The sequence below is a fragment of the Falco peregrinus genome, chromosome 2, assembly GCF_023634155.1.
Source record: "Falco peregrinus isolate bFalPer1 chromosome 2, bFalPer1.pri, whole genome shotgun sequence".
Taxonomy (NCBI): domain Eukaryota; kingdom Metazoa; phylum Chordata; class Aves; order Falconiformes; family Falconidae; genus Falco; species Falco peregrinus.
In genome coordinates, this window is record NC_073722.1 from 90,303,396 (window position 1) to 90,322,281 (window position 18,886).

Consider the following 18,886-nt stretch of genomic DNA (forward strand, 5'->3'; position numbering starts at 1 on the left):
GAGCAGATCTCCCCAAGCTGGAACATTCTAAAGACTTAGATGGACTGAAGAAGGAACATGTAGTTTACCGTATTACTTGTGCGTCACAGGTGGCTTGTTATCACTTACTCTCACTGTTAACACTTCTGTATAATGCAGTGCTGCTTGGCTCCCTGCACTGGCATACTCTGCATTTCCTACATGGAGACAGGTCTCATCTGTCTGATGTTAGTACCATGCTTGGCAAAAGCCTGCTCTGGGTGCCCAGGCAGGCAAAATGGGGTACCAAGAGACAAAAAACTTCTTCCTCACCAGGCTCAAGCATGGTATGGAGCAGAGAGCTTGTGGTGTTGGGGCTGTACCTCCTTGACTTGATGCTTTGGTCATGTCCACTTGAGTAGCTTAGAGGAGTGGGGCAGGTGGGTGCAGCCTATAGTTGCTTGCTCAGAGGCAGAAAGTCTCAGTACAACTGGTGTCAGAGCATGCACATGGATTTCAAGTGTTTTCCTGAATCGAGGCTAATTTTTAGAAATTAATAGGTTAAAGCGTAACATAAGTTTGTTAAGCTCTTGTGGGGATTTGGAATTTCCCAGTGTGATCCCCACTGGCACTAAGAGACAAAGGAGATAAAGATATTAGAGCCCAAGTTTTCAGCACAAGCCTTCTCTTAAGTACTGATTCAGAATACAGCTTTACTTGTCAAGCTGTGAAATGCTAAGTATATTCACATCTCAAACTTATTTTGTTTGGAGGACAAGACAAATACTACCACTTAAAAAGCTCCATATTAGTTTTCATCCTTACTCAGGTTTACTGAAAGGTTCTTGGATTTAATATTGTTTATGGCATCATTTTAACATTACCAGGAAAGAGTGTTTGGCCAGGTCTCTTCACAGAGCAGGAATTTACACGAGGGTTATAAGACTCATTGGGGCTAATCCCTGATAGCATTATAGATCATCTGACAGTTGCCAAGGAGACAAGGATAATCTCAGTGAGACAAGATATGTGAGAAAGGTATTTATGGACATTTGCCTAACGATGCTGGTGGAATGCACCAAAAAGTGATTATTTGAGTGCCTTTGAAGTACTGTCTCTTCTATGGTGACTATAGGACACTGGTATACCAAAAATTTTCCCTGTTACATTAAAGCAGTAGCAAACTTGCCTTGATGTTTCCAATTTATCCTGCAGTGGCCTCACTACTGTTGCGCAAAGGGGCAGACAAGGCTTTTGTGGTGTTGCGAGATGGCTGCCCATCTGTCTGCACTCTGCGGCATCAGCAGACTGTAAGTATAAACAATCCATTTTAGTCTGCAGTGCTGACACAGGCTTAATGAAAACTGTCCACTTCACGTGCTTGAAATACTAGCAGGTGTCTCATGCAAATGTCCTGTATGCCAAGTGATGTGAGGGGAAGGAAGAGTAGAGGGGGGTGTATATCTGTATATATAGATATGTGCTTTGGCAATGGTTTTCCAGCATAAATAGCTGTTTCCTCCTTCCTTGACCCCAGGGTGAGCCCTGTTGCACCATGGCCAGCTGGCTGTGGATACTTGTCACATTCCCTGAGCTGTGGGAAGGGTTAACATCACTGGTTACTTGGTATGTGGTTCTGAACAGGCATTTTCCCTGACCTGGGGTGGCTTATAGCTATGTTTAGGGTGACTAAAAGAAGCAGGAGAGCTAGTATCTTCATCTGAACAAGTTCATGCCTGGAAAGACTTCTGCATCACCTGTTTCACATAAAAAAATATTTTCTTGGCAGTGTGCTCTTTGTCCATGAGCCAGGCAGAGATTGATGGAGGAGGCCTGTGTTTGGGATCAGGAGCACTAAAGCTGTGAGGTCTGGAACTGTCGCACACCGGGCAAATCTTCCCCTCTTGTGCTGAGATGAGGCAGTGACCTTAATGAAGGGAGAAAGGCTGCTTGTCTCCTTCTTTCTCCCCCAACTTGACCTTCTTAGTCTGTGGTACTATCTCTTGATGGAGGATTATGAAGGATAGGAAGACAGAAGGAATTTCTCAAGTTTTGAAAGCTTAATGCAAATGAGTCCTTTGAAAGGAAGGAGCTGCTGAGAGCCAGCCTGCAGCTGATGGGCTGTGTCTCGTGGTGCCAGAGTTAATCTTTCTAAGCAGCTCTGAGCTGCTGGGTTGGATAATACCTGGAATGGAGGAGGCCTCTTTAAATGAAGTAAATCAACCTATTAATCCTCTGTAGGTGGGTTTTGAGGAGTAGTTTTAGATTGTACAAACTGGTGGCTACAATCTCAGAGGTTTCTGCTGCAGTGGCACCTGCCTCCCCTTCAAGGGGTTCAAAGTAAAACTGTTTGGCTTGTCTATTGCAGCCAAGCAAGAAGATTGCTTGTGAGCAATGTTTCTGCCTGCTCTTAAATGGCACTATTATCTATTTACTTGTTTTGGGGTTTGTGTCCAGCATGGGCTCCATATGCAGGCAGGGTGCTGCCTGAGAGATCTTGAGATGCCTGTGTTTACTTAGCTTTAAATGCACCAGTGATATGCAACTGCATCTGGCAGAGAAAAAAAATGCTGTTCCCAAGTGTGTATTATCCTTTTCCACCTCTCCCTCTGGGCAGAGCTCATTCCTCTGTACCATGAAAACAAGCCAGATGAGCCCGAGCAGTCTTGGACAATTGTGCATTGACGGAGATGAATATGGGATAGCTCAGCAGATCTGGGTGTAGTGGTTTCTTGCAGCAGAGATTGATAAAGCAGACCAAGACTGGGACACCGCTCCTTGTCTGCAGCTCTGCAGGGTTGAGGGCCTGTGCCCATGGCACCAGTGCTTCAGGCACCCCAAAAAGAGGCAGTATGAATGAAATCATCAATTTTGCAAACCATTTGCCTTGCTCTTAAAGCTTTGAATATTTATTAGTCAGCCTCCACCAAGATGTTTGGTCCCTTGTGCTAAGGTGAAGGAAAAAGTAAGAAGCACAACATGTAGGAAGAATTTGTGCACAAAGGGAAGTACAACATCCAGTAAAGCCTAGGGAAATAAATCTCTCTGGAATAGAGATAAAAACTACAGGAATAATTTGAGTTAGCAAATTCCTGTGCAGCTTCATAGCTGATCAATAAATGTTGTTTGAACAAATACCACACTGCTAAAGTCTACAGACAATCTCTTTTGAACAAATGCAGTAATTTCAGGCTTTCTCATTTGGCTTCGTCTGAACATAAATCTGCTGGGAAGTTCAAGAGCTCATGTTCAAACAAAGGTTGGAACCTACTTCTGAATAGTCCCCTGTTTACATTTGTTTTCACCCTTCAGTTACTTCATGTCAATGTAGAGTGAAAATGCAAGTCTGCTCCAAAGCCTTAGAGATCACTTACTTCTTGTGAGTGTTCCTTAGGTTTCTCTGCCTCTTTCCTTCAATGGTCATAAACAGAAAGAAGGCTTCATCTGATGTTACTGAAAGTCTTGCCTGCGCAAAAGACAGAGAAACCTCAGAAGGCCTCTTTCAGACTTAACTTTGCCTAGTTCTTCTCATGTCAAGGCAAAAATTGGCCAGCCCTGCCTAACTGTTGACTACTGTTTCCCAAAAGCTTCCTTTGATGAAGACCTTGTGGAATCTCTGGGCCATCTGTTCTCCTACTCAGCTAACCTTACAGCTAGGATGTTTTTCTTCATGTCCATTCTAAATCTCATCCTGCAACTTATACGCATTGTCCTTTATGTAAGAGATATGGCAAGTAAAGCTTAAACTCTGTAAAGGAGCAATGTCTGGACTCTTTCCTGGGGTAGTACGCTTCCAGTATGAGACATAGTTCACTAGAGTCCTAGTCCACACCTTAAAAAAAAAAAAAACCCAAACAACAAAAAATCCCAAAGCAAACAACCCTTGCCAATAAAATATTAATCCTTATTTTGTAAGATGAAGAGAAAAGCTCAAACTCTTGTGTGGTCTGTCAAAGTGGAGAGGAGATTTTACCTTTACTAGGGTCTTGTTTGTTGGCTTACATTGATGATCACTGCCTAGTCTCTTAGTGCTGCAGTTTTCTGGTGTTGCAATAAAATCTGTGCAAAACATTTGCTAACCATGTAAAGAAGCAAAGGAGAACTCTTTAAGTACTTCTCAGAAAGGTCCCCTTCTGTTAAAATTTGTGGGTGTTTACCTGGTCTTGAAACACTTCACCTGCAAAACTACTGGGACTATGGATCTCTTCTGTAAGTATAGACCCCTCTAGCAAAGCCTTAAGGTTTGTACCTGCCTCATGGCCCTGGTGTGAGCAACAAATATGCTGGTCTATACCTGACTTGCAGAAGACTTCAGTTTTCCTTCATCTGAGCTTGTAGGCAACCAAGTACAATGGTGTTTTGTTCAAGAAACATGAACATTTTATGCTAAATAGCTGCCAAATGGAATAGCTTTCTAAGAGCACCCCTGTTACTACAAAACTCTGCCAAATCTGGAAGTGGATTCAGGAACAGACTTCCAAGGATGTAGAGAACAAGAAAATTGCAAAGCTGAATTCTTCTTTCTTGGTGTACTGAATGTGGAGGCCAAACAGAGGGATAACATGGTCTCACATCAGCTTAAGGAACAAAGCTGCAGAGACAACTACCAGCCTGAGGCTGGTGATAACTTAAGCTTCAACTGATTTTTGTATCCAAGAGGGGAGGAAGACTGAGGGACAAAAGGTAAGGGGGAAGCAGTGAAGACAAACACAACAGACTTTTAGGTCAGATGAATTGCACAGTGGAACTGGTAAATGGTATTTAAAGGGCAAACTCAAGTGAGCTGGATGCCTTAGGTACCCGTATATTCCCAGATTGTTTAACTGTTCTATGATAGCTCTACATCTATTGCACATCTGCATTACTGTGCTAATCTTGGTAGAATGATAACCCAGCTGAAACTATCCAAGTAATTCTTCCTTTTAAAAATGTTCTTTACATGCTGCAAAACTAGATTCTATCAAGGACAAGTAGTTAGGAAATGGTGAGAACAGTTAATGGAAATGTTCCCAACGCTTCTGATCTAGGCAGTCCCCCTCTCAAACACTGACAGGGATCCTGTCCATGAAGGAAATCTGGTGTAAATCCCTGCAGGTACAGAACTGAGCCTCTACAGGAGGACACCTAATAACATTTTTAGGCCAACCTGTATTTCCTCCAAATTAAATGCTCTTTTGGCCTACTTCTGAGCAGCCTTTTACCCCAGTTGTTCTGTCATGCAGGTCACTTGATTTATTTCCTAATGTGTCAGTTGTTTCCTGTTGTACTCTCCTCTAGACAACTTCTTGTACGTATCTATGGTGGTATTTCCCATCCCCATGGGTGGTACTGCCAAGCATAAGCCAGCTCTGTGTTGCATTGCGGCATCCATCAAAGTCGGCAACAGAGTCTTGCTGATCCTGTATCTGTGCTCAATTGCTAAATGCCTTTCTAAACAAAATGTTGATTAAACTCTAGGCTGTTTTGCAAAGGGCCTCTATGATTTCATGGGTAATCAGAGCACCTAATACAGCTGGCAAAAAAACCCTCAGCGTAGAAGAGACCTCTCTCTTGAGCTATTGTCTACTAAATTTCATTTAGAAAGAGCAGTCCTACTTGGAAAAAAAAAGAATTTAAAGACTTTCATTATAAGGTGTGCAAACTTTATAACCCAGAATGGTTCTTTAAAGATCAAATAAGGAAAAAAAAATCAACTAAACTTATGCAGATAGTTGCAAAGCCTTCAGTCATGTTTAGCTCTGGTTCTAGCTAGTAATGCAGTGGCTGGATGCAAACACCTTCTGTGTCCTACTTCCTAGAATCTTCTGGAGGAAGTGTTTACAGCAAGTGTGAATAGGCAAACTTTTTGAAAAAAATCTCTTCTGCCCACATGTTCCTACCTCTGAGCTACTGCATAATAAAACAGTTACTGTAAAGACCTGGACCCAAACAGAATAGCTACTTGAAATTTTTTGTGCTGTGCAAGAAGGGAGGAAGGGTCTCATTCAGATTATCTCCTCACCCCAGAACAAGCTTGGTTTCAGTTTAATGTTGGATTCCTGTTTTCAGATGTTTACATATTAGTCATGCTGCTAATGCCTCAAAGTAGAAGCCTTGCAGACACTTTTGAAATCTCTTCCAGAACCACTTGCTAGAGGTGAAAGGTGGGTTCTGCTTAGGTGCAGGGAAGAGCAGTGTGTGGCTGAGTACAAGGTGCTTAACACTTGTGTCTATTTTTCCTAGATAATGCTCTGGATGCTCATTCCCTGCTGACGTGCTACCCCGGGTGTGGGGGGCAGGAGGTCTGGGGGTGTCTCATGGGGCAGCCTTTGCTACTCCATCCAGGCACCACAAGCCTCTGAGGATGTGAGGTGAGCCATACACAGTGTGGAGGCTAAGTGGCTCTGGCAAACAATCATTTCTGTTGCGCTGTGCTCCCTGAGCTGGACTCAGAGGAGAAGATGCACTGTGCCAAGCCCTGATGGAGTCACCCTTGTCTGAGCTGATTGACCTGCTCACAAAGGGCTCTTTTTACCAAGTAAATAAAACATTTACCTTTCCCCTAGCAGGTTCAAAAGCTCACTGTGGGTGGTATGGGCAACAGGCTGCCTTGGGCTAGGAGATCTCCAGGGTGATTTTTGGTGAAAAAGTGACATGAACAGGGGAGGAAATGGGGGTGGGTGGGGTATGTGTGTGTGAAGTGGTGGATGCCAGGGACACATTCTGGCAGTGAGCCAAGCCCATGGGGGTGGCAGACAGGCCTCTGCCACCCGCAGGCTTGCCTTGGACGTCACAAGTGCGTCTCCTTGCGTGTCCGCTGACTGTCATGGCATTACAAGCAGAGAAATCACACCCGGTTGCCACAGCAACATCACCAGCTGGGACCGTGGAGTGCTGTCATCTAGCAACCAGGAAGGAGTCCCTGGAGATGGTGGGGTACCTGCTTCACTGCCCTGAGGGAGGATGACAGTCCCACCCAGCCCCGGGGACAGATTCATGCTATCCTTTTCCCCATGAGCAGGGATCTGTGTAGTTCCACTGCCTTAATAGTAACAAATCTTAAAATCTTTATAGTAATTTTTTAACCTTTTCTCTAGGGAGGGCTTTGCTACTATTCAGTAGCAGCATGTGCCCCTGTTTTATTCCATGTACAGCTTTCTGCCCATTTCCCTCAATGCTCACCAGAACTTAAACCAAAGGATACAAGGTTTAAAATCTTGCATGAAATGGGTAGGTACAAAATCTTTGGGCAAACGCTGTAGGGGTGGCTCCCCCCCACCTTTGCTGGAATTACTACTTTGGTGTTCGCTGCATTTATGCCTTGGTGTCTGGATGGCCCTGTTCCAGTTGGCTCCTGAAGCTCTGGGTGTTGTAAAATGGGGTTAATATGTGCTGCAGGCTTGGCCAGACTGTCAGCAGAGGGTTGAGCTTTTCTTCTTGCCTGTCTCCCTTCCCCTAGATGGGTGGTGGGTAACTGCCACTCAGCAGTGACCTCAAGATGTTTCTTCATTACCTTCTAGGGCACTGAATCATTTCATTGAAGGACTTTGCAGGCAAGAACATGCAGCTGCAGTCACGTCCTATATTTACAGCTTTAGTATAGAAAGCCTCAGCACTCCAGTCCTGATGTGGCATGAACCTGAATTATTAACAAGTGCTCTCTGCTAGGAGAGAAGTAGCTGGTGAGAAGGAACCTTTCCTGCGTGTGCACTAATCAGCATTCGCTGGGTGATCAAAGATCTGGTTACGTAGTGCTGGGCTCTGCTGATGCTCCAGAGGGGCAGGGAGCTGGTGGGTGCTTGTTGTTGTTAATGGGAAGTTTGCCGGCTTCAACATCTGGCTCTGTCTTGTGCTGTTATCTGCTTTCCTCTCACATCATGTAACGTAAGCGTGCCTTACACCAGGCACAAAGCAATGCTGGAAGGGATGTCTGCCTACCCCCAAGCAATGAGCAGCCCTACCTAAGCTGCCACGAGAAGCAGGTACTTAGGACCCTTCAAAGAGGAAGGGATGCTGCCTTTTCTTGTGCCATTTCCCGCCTCCATTGAATTTAAACTGCTTGGAGGTGATGCGGATCAGGATTTGCTATGCAGGACTCCATGTGCTGCAGTATAGCATTCCTCGCAGGAAGCTACTCCTTACTGAATAGGTCCACTTTGAGCCACAGCAAAAACTAGAGGCTTTTTATGAAAAAGAATTCACTGCAGTGACTGATCTGCACCTTTAAATGTGGGTCTAGTCAAAGCAACTCCTCTTGAGCCTGGGTTCATTTAGGATCCTCTTCTGTTTCAAAAAATAAAAAGCCCGAAGCAGTACTTAAATTCAGCCTGACTTACTTGTCTATGTGCTAAGCATGGAATTTCCTAATATACCCTGCTGGGCTAGTGGAGACAATTTAATAAACAAGAAACATAAGGAGGCTTGTATTAAGCATCTGTACAGATAAAATAAGGAATTACACTATGAACTAGTTTGTCTTTAATGGCTACAGATCTCTGGCATGACAAAAGTAGTGAATCTTGCCCAGCACACTTGTTCCACTAACATTTTTCAATGACTAGTCTCAATTTTTTAAAACCAATATTGTTCCTATGTTGATGGAACCAACAAACAACCATTCAGAAAAATCTCTTCGAATCAATAATTGACAACAGAGCTGCCCCTGTTCTGTGGTGTTGACCACAAAAGGATGTATTTAAAGTTAAACTGATTTGGAAAGGAGAATCTAGTATGTTCAGCTCATTCTTGAATAAAACCATGTTTCTCTCAAATCAAAGCCAGGCAGTGCCTGCCAGTCCTCTGAAGCTCTGCCGCATGTTACAGTGTGAAGTTAGAAACAAAACTCCTTCAATTGAAATATTACCGAAAGGAAGGTTTTGTGGCTAGCAAATAAAACCTCCTTTGGAGATTTGTGGGCTGGCTGATCATTTTTTTGCTGCACCAGAGGGATTGACTGAAACACCTCATTCTTTGTAGCAGTATGTTGGCACTAGAAGCTGAGTGAATATAAGAACTTGGTGATTGAGGGCCCCTCTGAGGGATGTCGTGGCAGCTAAGCGCTCCTCTCTAAACACAAAAAGCTATTTCAGCGGTGCAAGATGACACACTTCTTCCTACCACTGAAAACAGATTTGCAAAAACTACCTGAGCCCAACATTGTGAAATTACTTCCTTATGCTCTACGTACCACAAAAGAAGCCCAGCTGAACTTGGAAGGATACATCCTTGCCCAAGATACATGCAGCAAACAGCTACAGAAGCCCAGAGCTTGGTAGCAGGAAATGTGTGGGAAAGCCATCTGGTGAAGCCACATAGAAACGGTGTGAAAGTCTTTTTTCATTCACTTCCTGACAAAGTAGTAATATGTTGCCTCATTATAGGAAGAGGGCTGCTTGTTGTTATTATTTGCATTAGTAGCTCCTAGAAGTCCAAAGGTGGGGACAGGACTCCTGCTGTGTTAGGTGCTGTGGGCACATGTAAGAGGAGACCTTTCCCTATACCAGCTTCCCCCCAAATTTTATAACATAAAAGGACAAAAAGCATAGGATATATTTATTTTCCAAATGGGGAACTGAAACAGATGAGAGAGACTGAAGGTGTTGGAAACAGAACACGTAATAATTCCCAAGCCTTGACTTTCTCAGCAAAACTGTACTTTGACTCCTATACTTTATCTTTGAGCATTTATGGTGAGTGCTATGTACCTTGGCATACTGCTTGCAATGTGTTCTGCAGTTCTGCTAGGCAGAACTGGCATTTAGCTTGGTGTGGACACAGTGCTGAGAGTTACAACATGCTTTGCTTTGCTGTGCTGAAGCAGGGGGAGGGAAATCAATTCAACATGCAGAGGGAATTTTAATCATCACTTGGCAAATTAAAAAATAAGGTTACTGTGGAGAAATTAAACTTGATCTTTGGCATCTGAATTGTGTCTTTCACTGTGAGCTTCCAGTCCAGCCCACCCGATTTCCCCATGGTTTAATACTGCTATAACCCCCGGCAGTACCTCTGCTCTGCTAAAAGCAGAGAACCACACCAAAGGCTGTATTTCAAGAGGCAAAGTTCCTTATAGCCTACTTACGATTATTAGATATGTAAAGTTCTCCTATATCATCATCTCATCTGAAGACCTCAAATCATTTTATAGACCTTATTTTAGCCTCTTGGTGACTCTGAGGCAAGGCAGTTTTTGGACACTGAAACAGACTTAAAATCCCTATCCTTGAGTTTTCCTTATCAGTCTTTGCCAGAACTGAAGATAGATTATTTTTTTTCAGTCCCATGCTTTAATTGCAAGACAGAGCTTTCCAGGTCCCTTTGCTATCCTTGTGTGGGTGTGCAGGACTGTATGCGTGGATGGTTAGCATTTGTGCCAGGGTTAAACAAAAATGTATGCGCTTGGGTTGGTCTTTCATCTCTGGGGAAGGCAGAGATGTCCTAAAGCTTAATTACTTGGTGAAAGTATATTGTAGTAGCAGTAAGGAGGGAGGGGTAGGATGAATCAGATGGTGGATGTTGCCTTCCTTTGAGGGGAAAAAGCAGCTGAAGCCCAGGGACTCCGGAAGAAGCAAGCAGCACATTGTGGGTTGGTAGCTCATGATGCTGAGACTGTCATTTGACATATAGAGTCTAGTGCCAGGGGAGTACCTTTCCCAGGAGAGAGATGCTCAAGTATTGTGAAATTGGGCCATGAGGTGTTAATTGCTTAAAAATGGTAGAAATTCAAATTTAAAGACCTAGTACCTACTAGTGTAGAATGACTTGTACCAGACAGCAACCTGCCTTTCTGTCCTGTAAGTGAAGCCTCTAGTAGAGTATACGGTGTTGGATGGGTCAGAGTTCAGGCTTTGAATAAGGCTTTCATTGCCTTATCCCAGACTTCTCATAACTCTCTCCTCCCCAACCCACTGTGTTGTAAAATAAAGGTGAAAATTGCAGAACCAGGAATGCAAGGAGGATACCAGTAACACCTCAAAGTCCACAGAGGCTGTAACAGCATTTTTTCGTAGGGTTTTTCAGTCCTCAGTTCCCAGTGCTCAGTTCATGATCCCTAGCAAGATTCCAGCCTGTGGCAATATGGCTGTAGCCAAACATGTCCATGCAACTGTATTTGTCCTTTTTATTTACTGAAAGCCCAAGTAATAATAGGACCCAGAACTATGTGGGTGCAGGGTTTAAGCACTACCACTGCCTCAAGGATTACACGCATAACCTCTTCAGAATAAGGGACCAGACAAATAGGACTCTGATTGCGCTGTGGAGCAGCTAATGTGGAACGTGAAGTGGTCAGTAATCAAGTGCTAATATAATGCTGAGATTTTAAAAAGCTTCAACTGGTTGAATGATGACAGACTGTTCCCAACTCTGTTTCAGTTTGCCTAGATTCTCATGACTCTAGGAAGTCTATTTACACCCATGCTATATTCATTGCTGTATTTGAGTTACTAGCAAGTTTTGGCTAGATGACAAACTCAATGAGCGCTGAACCGTGCCTCAGCAAGCATAAGCTGTCTCTATCAGTCTGCCTCATCTGCGTTGGAGATCAACAGTCCTCTAAGCTGGGAGCTGGGCTAGGCTGGAGCAGGGAGGGCAGCACCAGGACTCAACTTTTTCCCCAGATGTGGCAGTTTGAAGTGGGTGGATGAAGACTATTTCTGGCAGTAAGGGAGCAAAAGCCATGCCTGGTCATTGCATGCCGGTAGACCTAACTTGGTGGCTCCTTTGCATGAGGCTTAGCTGAGTGGCGCTCTGAGCATCTGGGCTGAGAGAGGCTCCTGTAGCACAAGTGTCATGTGAGGATAATCCCATGCAGTTTAAAGCCCAAAGCAAGCTGTCTGGTTTTCCTCTCCTATTTTCTAGACTGATCTTTCAGTTTGTGCTTATGCTGGGACTGTAAAAAAATCTTTTATTTCCCAGCCAGTGATGGCAATCACGCATACACAGAAAACCACTGAGGGTCACCAAATCTGATGGGAGCCAAGTTCTTAGCCCTGGATAAGAAACCTGACACAACATATGAGCTCTGCAAGACCTTGGGTGGAGTCTCTCATCCATGTTGTATGTGAAATATGCTGTGTCCAGGGAGGAGGTGAAAGATCTTCACTGGCTCATCCGCTACACTTGGCAGGTATTGCTTTGAAAACATGGATAAAATTAGCAGTGTTCCTGAGTTAAGGAAGTTTTCTAGGTTTTTTGTGTGTTTTGTGTGTTTTTTGTTCTCTTTCTTGGTTTTTTTTTTTGTGGTGAGTTGTTTGTTTTTTTTTTAAAGCCAGTTAAAAAACAAATCCACTCATTGGCTCTTTTAGTACTTGACAAGAAAATCTACAGCAGAATGAGGAATTATTCCCTCAAGTGCTAGTACGGTGTTATACCCAAGACAAGTTGTTCTTACCTCCAGAGGCACAGGAAAACTGCATACCCAGACTGAATAAAGACAAGTGAAGAGACCTGTACACTTGGCCCAATTCAGAGCCTTCTCGTTCCAGTGTTGTGATCAAGGTTTTGACCCTCCCTTAGGCAATCCACACACAGAGACTCACCTCTGACAGAATCTAGTCTGAAATATGCTATTACAACATTAGATGGGCCCCTTCAGCATGAGCCTGTGGTGTGTGTTTTTGTTCTGTGCTATTTTGGGGATAAGCAACTGGCGAGAAGAAAACGCTTTCGTCTGCTGGAGTAACTGTGTTCTCAAGCATTAAAATTATGGTTAGTACTAACTGTCCAGTGGAGAGAAAAAACCAAGGTTCTTAATTCTAGAAGACAGGTTAACTTCTGGGAGAGAAGGCAGAAACTGTTAAGTCTTTTGCTGTCAGAAAGAAACCCATGCTGGAAGTATTCAGTCAATTAGGCTGATTTGTAGCAGCCTCACTATAAATCCTCTTTCATACAGAGGCAAGTTAAGCCCTTTGCTGAGATGTGCCATTCCAAGGAATTTTGGTAGGTTCTCACACATTTAGCTATGGCAAAGTTATCTATAGGGACACACCATCTTAGAATGACATGGTATGTTCAATTCTACAACATTCTAGCCAAAGAATGTCAAAAAAGGGAAGCCAGCAAAAAGCCTTTCACCTCGCTGTCACAGATTAGCCTTTTTCTTGTGTGCTACATTTGTTCAGCCTATGTGTATATTGAACAGATTTTCTAAATTTGTTTTAGACACAAAAACAGTTGAGAAACATCTATGCAGTAAATGACCACTCAACCCAGAAGCATAACTGTTTTGCCAGTGAAATGCAGCACTCTATAAAGGTGTAAAATTCAGCTTAATGGCATCATGTTTTATAGGGACACCTGTGTAATCTGACCAGATGCAGAACCATTCTTTTTCCTCAAAAAGGAAGCTTTCCCTGCTCATTTGCCTGAAAGGTGGTATATTGCAGAGCTGTGAGCCTTTCCTGTGACCAAGGCAGGTGGGTGCCTGCCCTTGCCGTGCCGCAGTAACTCACCCTGCTGAGCTGGTCCAGGAGTCTTTGGTTCTGTTCGGAGAGTTCCTGAACGGCCCGTGTCTTCTCGCGGTCGGCTTCACGCAGGTGAACCTGCTGCCTCTCCAGCTCATCCTGCAGCTGCTTCACGTCACTTTCCAGTTCAGACACCCTTCCTTCCCATTCTCCTTCTCTGTTCTCAAATCGCCTCCTTAGCTCATGTTTCTCTTGTTCTAGATGCTAGATAACAGGGGAGAAGAGATTAGGAAGGGAGGTGAAAAGTGAATGCTGTCTCCTTTTCTGCCTTTATACTTAGGGCTGAAACCTTCTGTGCAGGAAAGAGAATACTACTAGAGTGTGACAATGCTATGGAGGTGGCAATCCTGTGTCAAGGCAGGTCACTGGCACTAATATTGTTTTCAATTTCCAGCAGTTTGCCTGTCCTTGGCCTCTGGAGATCAGCACATTAAATTTTTACTGAAACAACTGCCAAAGGAGTAAAGCAGGCTGCATATCAATAGGTGGAACATATAGGTCAGGAAGGCCAATTGATTTAGCAGAGCCTAGCTTAACTCCAAAGCAACATTTCAGTGGGCAGTGGCATAATTATTTTAAGAATTGCCTTTATAGTCAAAACTACAAAAACTGTATCCTTACTGCTGACAAGGAATGTAGATGAGGCATCTCTCTTATCATATGGGTCTTACAAATAACAGTTGAATCATGTATGTATTTCCTCCTTCTACTCCTGACCCTAATTAGTTGTCTGAGAGTTTGATAGTGCACAGTAACTCTATTGTTCGATGCAGTCTGCTCTGGAATTGCAATGGATGCAGTGAAGTAGATGCTATAGACATTACATACGTGCACATTCTGGGTTGCAGGTTTCTTAGAAACCACTCTTAGTTCTTGAGACTCTGCTTTGCTTAGGACTGGCTGGAAAATGAGGGACGGCATGAATCTGAGGGAACTTTGCATGTTTTCCAGGCTCAGTTAAATGAGGCCTTGACTGAAACAGAGCTGCAAATCAGGTCAAAACAGATTTGTGTTGTGCCCATTTGAAAGAATCTCTGTTCCGAAACTCTGGGCTTGAATTTCCCCTGGTGACGGAAGCTATGTGCATACTTGCAGAGCAGTCACAGATTGGGGACGTGGGCATGTCCCAAGATTAGCAGGGAAACCTGAAGAGCAGGAGCCCTCTCTTTGTTGGTTGTCTTCTGTCCCCCAGAATAACCTTATGCTGTGCTCTATTGGATTCACCAGCCTTTTAGGAATGTGTCTTAGCAAAAAACAGAAACCCACGGGGCCCAGCACTGGCAGCACTTTCCCATTTTTCCTAGGGTATCATCCCCCTGTGAGCAATCCCCATGGCACTTAGCATAGGAGGGGAAAATAAACCTGCTAGGAGGAAAAGAAAATTGCACTGCGTTTATGTGAAGTGGTTTTTTATTGCTTGTTAGAAACACAGGCTGTGAGGGGGCTGTTTCCCCTGGGTGCCTACTGCTGATGACACACAGCCTCCCTTGCAGCATCTCTGCCACCTTCCCGAGCAGGTCTGAATGTCAAAGCCCTCCAATTCTCCAGTAGCCCTCTGGCCTGCATTATCACTAATCTTCCACCTCTTCTGCTCTGCAGAACATGCAGTGTTTTCTCTTTTTTGACCTTATCTCCAAATCTTTTCCTATGCTTCTTCCAGCACAGTGTAGCAGCACCCTGCTTGTGTCCTTCCAAATCCTTCTGCAAATTCAGAGTTTTCTGGAAAACCCTCAAATGTAAGGGAAAGCTGATTAAAAACAGCAGCCCAAAGCAAAAGAATTTCTCTGTGTTTCAGACACTAAAAGGGTGAGCACCCCTTGCAAATGAGAGAGCTAAGTATTATTATAATTATTTTTAATGCAGTAGGTAGGCATGAGATCCTAGCACCAGGCCTCTGACAACCATTGCAAAGAAATCTTGTTTGTAGCCTCAGTGTAGCTGGAGCAGCCACAATTTCACTTTCAGAGGCACACTGAAAATGCTGTCTTTTATGGCTCTGTCTCCTTCACTGCTAGGCAACGTGTGGAAAGATCCAGGGCCTTCTCTAAATCGAAGAAATGAAACTTCAGCCTGCTGAGGAAAAGCGCTGCGCTGAAGTTCCCTAGACATACTCAAATGTGATTTAGAAGCCACCGATAAGCCTTGTCAATCATTTAAAAACCACTTTAGTCCCTTACTGCAAAAAAAAATATCCACGTATAGCTCCAATAAACGGCATTCACAAAGGGTGGCGTTAGAAGAGGGTGAAGAATACCAAATTTATTCTGTTGTGATGGAGAAACCAGAACAGTGTAGTGGGCACAGAGAGGCTTTTGCAAAGAGGGACGATAAACCAAATGAGACACGCTGACCAACTCCTCCTGCCTCTTCCTCTCCCTCTCCCAGAACCTGCACAGCTGCAGATCTGAATAGTGTTCTTTTGCATGTAGTGATGACAGGGAAAACTGCTGTCCTCAGTAGGGGAGTTTCTTGTTTTCTGAGTGTCTCTCCATCCACCAGCTGTTCATTGAATTTTACACAGAACTGCTTCTTCTGAAAACATCTTCTCTTCAACTTAACTGAGCTGGGCTGGTCCTCATTTAAAGAGATCAGAGCAAGGGGAGTATTCCAGCTGATAAAGATGGTTCATACTGTAAAATGCTTGGACACAGCAAGCTTCTCTGTGTCAGAGGAACAGAGGCATTAGCGGTTTTAATCCCTTACAGAGGATAAAACTGACTAGGATCACATATCAGAATTTATTACAGGGCTTCAATTCCATGATTAGAAATGAATTTGAATTGAGGCAGTGAAGTGAAAGAGTTGCCAGAGTAAGTGTATGGCAGGAATGCTGTACTTCAGTAATGAACCCACAAAACTAGAACAGATTTAGTCTTGAGGCAAAGCACCAGAGGAGCAGGCCAGCATGTCAGCTGTTGGGAAACGGAGAGGCCTCACCAATCTGCTGTAACCAACTTTGAATTGCTAACTGGCAGAAAATCTGTCCTCCTAAATACTACTTAATCATCACCTTATTAAATGCAATTGTCACCAAGGTTCTGATCTGAGACTTCACTTCTGGTCATCATCAGAATGTTTCAGCATAGGGAAGGAGGTAACAGATGTGGGTCCTTCCTCCCTGCTCCTCCAAAACTGAAAAGCTTATTGTGAAATTTTGTTCACTTCAGTGGCAACAGGAGGCGGCCAACATTTAATCTGCAGAGGCTAGGATTACCAGGCTTGTGTTGTAGAATATTAATGTTCAAGTTTCATTTTTTGTGTGAAGTAGCACTGCCTTAGATCTGCCAAGCCTAGTGGAAAAAATCTGACCCTTAAGTAGATAACACTAATTCCTATCAGATGGTTAGTCTGAAAAATAGTGATCTGTTACTCAACTGGAAAGTTAGAATGATAGTAATGGCATGAAAACGTAAACAATTGGTTGTGTTTACCATCCCTTCATTTACCTTCTGAAAGGGTCTGTAAGAGCAGAGGTAAACATTTGTTACTTAAAGTACTATAAAGTCATAGTTATTCCCCTCTGCTTTTCATTGTTATGTTTTGCAAACAAGTGGTATTTGAGACTCCCAAACTCCCTAACAGGCAGCTCAGTGAGTACCTAAACTTGTGCCTTTTTCCTTTAATGGTAGGAAAGGTTCTACTCCAACTCATCAGGAAAACCACGTCAGCACGCCACATACATCTGTTCTTGCTTAAAGATCAACCTGAACACATTCACTCTGGCAAATTTTAATACTTTAGGAAATTTTCATCTGGTAAATAGTGCCACTAAACAACAATTGGAGCAAATGTCACCTTCACTGTTTTTCTATCAGAATAGTAAATGGAGAGAGATTTCCCTGCAAAGAGGAAGGGATCAGCCAGGGTGAAGTGCTAAGTTTAATAATAGAGAGGAATTTTGTCAAGTGAACAAAGGCCATACAGTAATTTCACAAATCCTCTTGAACTTCAGAGATGTAAGTCCGTGGGGAAGGAACACTGGGGTATGCAGGACCATGCAGAAAGAACTGGTGTAAGGCAGTGACTTAAAATTTGAATGTTAATCCACCCCTGTTCAAACTCTCTTCAGAAAGGTGAGAGGCTTTTTCTCAGCCTTATAAGCAGTATTACTTGCTGGGAGAATTAAAATTTGAAGAAGTATCTCTGAGAAAAAGAGTGGGGTAACAGTGGGTCTCTGATATAGTTGTGCAAGAAAATTGTTCCAAAAGAAGCTGCCTGCACAAGTATTTTTCTCTGTAATAGCTCTCTCATCCTTAAAAATCAATAAATAGCTCAATCCACTGAGTCTCTGGCAAACAGCTCTCTCCAGATACCTGTAGGTATTTTTTCAGAGCAACCAGCTAACAGAGACGTATCATTAGGGCTTATCTCCTGCCATGCCTAATGCCTTAGCTGCAACAGCTTAAGCTTAAGGGTTACATATGCTCTGTCGCTCAGTACCTGCCGTATAAATTTAACTTCTGAGGCATTTCCGTGATGAGATGAGCCGAGCACAGTGCACATCTCTTCACCCAGGTGGTACCTGGGTCCTGGGGCAAAACAGCACCCACAGGAACACCAGGCCGATACACCAGCTCGCAGCCCGGGAGGGGGAAGAACGGCAGATTTGCCTCCCCCAGGCCTAAGAGGGTTTTCTCAGACCCTTTCTTCCCCATCGCGGCCACAGGGAGTTCCGTGGGCTGCCCGGCAGGGCCCGTGCCTGCCTGACGCCCCCGGGATTTGTCGGGAAAGGGGCCGCTTTCCACGGGGAGAGCCCGCGGGGCTGCCGGGGGCCGCGGCCCTGAAGCGGGGGCCCTTGCGGAGCGCTGCGGGCCGGGGGAGGGCGGGGGGGGGGGCGGTGGGGCCTCACCTCCAGCTTGTCGGTAAGCTCCTTGTGCATCCTCTCGTACTGGCGGCTCATGTCCTGGTTGCGCTCCAGCAGCGCCTTGCCGAGCCGCGCCGCCAGCACCAGGTCCTTCTCCTTCTGCCGAATCAACGAGAGCAGCTCGGGGTCGCGGGCGGCGGCGGCAGGCGGCGGCTCCGGTGGCTCCCCGGCGGCAGCCAGCAGCGCCAGCTCCTCCTCCAGGGCCAGCTCCAGGGCGGCGGCCGCGGCGGCCCCGGCGGCGGCGGCGGGCGGCTCCATGCCGCCGGCGCTGTCCGCCTCCGCCGGTGCTGACCCGGCGGCGGGCAGGCGCAGGCACGGCGCCGACATGGCCCTGCGCGCCGCCGCCGCCGCTCCGCTGCGCCCCCCGCGCCCGGCCCGCGGCTGCGGCTGCTGGGCGGGGAGCGCCGCCGCCCCCGGCCCCCGCCCCCCGGCGCCGGGCCCCGCCGGCGGCAGCGCCCGCGCACCGCGCTCATGGGCGCAGGGACGGGGCAGCTCGGGGCGCACGGCGGGGGGACGCTGTGTATTTGTGTGTGTGTGTGTGGGGGGGGGGGGGGTTGCGCTTCTCAGCTGTGCACGGATCCTGCCGTGCCTACTGGAGCCGCCTGCTGCGAGCAGGTCGCGC

General features: G+C 45.3%; 1 protein-coding gene across 3 annotated transcripts in view; it reads right to left on the bottom strand.

Moving 5' to 3' along the window:
* Positions 1 to 18,643, bottom strand: part of BICDL1 (BICD family like cargo adaptor 1) — a 52,506-nt gene extending 33,863 nt beyond the window's left edge. For all 3 annotated transcript variants that reach the window (XR_008745864.1, XM_055796348.1, XM_055796346.1), the window contains exons 1-2: positions 18,250 to 18,643; positions 13,389 to 13,604 (exon numbers count right to left, since the gene is read on the bottom strand). Coding sequence is in view for 2 of the 3 variants with exons in the window: in XM_055796348.1 (XP_055652323.1) it covers positions 13,389 to 13,604; positions 18,250 to 18,591 (558 nt within the window). In the remaining variant the exon portion in view is untranslated. The remainder of the gene's footprint in view (positions 1 to 13,388; positions 13,605 to 18,249) is intronic.
* Between the last annotated feature and the right edge of the window lie 243 nt (positions 18,644 to 18,886).